Genomic DNA, 1274 nt, shown 5'->3' with positions numbered 1-1274 from the left:
GCCAGTGAGCGGGAACCGGTCTGTATGTGGGATCCGAACCCTCGGACGGGAGCGCTGCCACTGGGCCGGCCCCTCACACCCTCTTCTTATGTGACATTTATTGTCTTTTAACCCAGCTATCCCTCATCTATTAAGTGAGAATTGTGAAGATAACTGAAATTCATTAACCTGCATTGTGCCAGGCATCACGCTTGATACCTGATATAATTTATTTCACTCACATTTCAAAATGACTTTGTAAGGTAAATTCTAACAGAGACAGTAACACATCCAAGATTTTTATGACAAACAAATTGAAAGATGCAATAGTTCCTAAGTGCTTCTCTGTCTTAGACCAGAAGTCATTAACTGGCAGGCCAACAGCTATATCTAGCCTGCAGGTGTGCGTGCAAGTGTTTATTTAACATGTAACATTTTAAAAATTAATTTCCAATATACAAGGGTACTTCGAAAAGCTCATGGAAACATTTGTACCCTCATATTAATATCATGGAATAGCATATAAAAATCCACATTGCCAGCTTCTTTTGACAAATCAGATGATCTGGCAACTGTGAGCTGAATCCAGAGCTGATGGGATGGCTCTGCTTAGACACTATTTGCATCACTACTTCAGGCATGAGTTTGCAACTAAAACGCACAGCATCCTTCTCTAAGAGCATCTGTCTATAGCCACAGGCCATAATTCCCAATAGAAAGGGGAAAGGGGAGAGAAAGCAGCAAAGAAAATCTGTGGCTGAAGTGGGGCCACAAGAGGAAGGGAGGAAAACCCATCATTAACCTTGAGAGAGGAAGATACCTGGAAAGAAGGTATTGTTGGAGTGAGAAGCTGAGTAATGAAAGGGAAAGAAGTCAATTTAACAGTTTCAATGGTAGCCTGCCCAGCATGCTCTTGAGCAAACAAGAGACAGAGCCCACCTGGAGAGGCCTCTCAGTCTTTGATTGGCAGTACATGGGACAAGATATGGAGCTTCTGGAATAATTAGCCCTTTCTTGTGCCAGATCGATGATGACAAGAGACGAGATACAATCCAGAGACTACGACAGTGCAAATACGACAAAAAGGTGGTAATAGTCTTCCCGCTTCTCCGAACTCTCAACGGGGGGTATGTTCTGGGTCTTCTGACCCATCATTGCTCCAGCTCCTTATGGCAGCGCAATAGTGGGGGTGCCCAGGCTGCTCCAAGGGGCGGTTCTTGAAGCTTCAGAGGGGTGGGCCAGGCTCTGCTTCAAGAATTACAAAACTCACAATCCTGGGGAAATTTAATAACAAA

General features: G+C 44.2%; 1 protein-coding gene across 1 annotated transcript in view; it reads left to right on the top strand.

Annotated features, from left to right (window-relative positions):
• Nucleotides 1-1274, top strand: part of GUCY2C (guanylate cyclase 2C (heat stable enterotoxin receptor)) — a gene marked incomplete at its 5' end in the record, with an annotated part of 59872 nt that overhangs the window by 30402 nt on the left and 28196 nt on the right. Inside the window, one exon of the mRNA XM_008579098.1 lies at nt 1003-1065. Within this exon, the coding sequence (XP_008577320.1) occupies nt 1003-1065 (63 nt within the window). The remainder of the gene's footprint in view (nt 1-1002; nt 1066-1274) is intronic.

This window comes from Galeopterus variegatus, unplaced genomic scaffold (assembly GCF_000696425.1).
Source record: "Galeopterus variegatus unplaced genomic scaffold, G_variegatus-3.0.2 Scaffold1807, whole genome shotgun sequence".
Lineage (NCBI taxonomy): Eukaryota > Metazoa > Chordata > Mammalia > Dermoptera > Cynocephalidae > Galeopterus > Galeopterus variegatus.
Note: the sequence above shows the minus strand (reverse complement) of the source record. Positions and strands in the feature narration are given on the sequence as shown.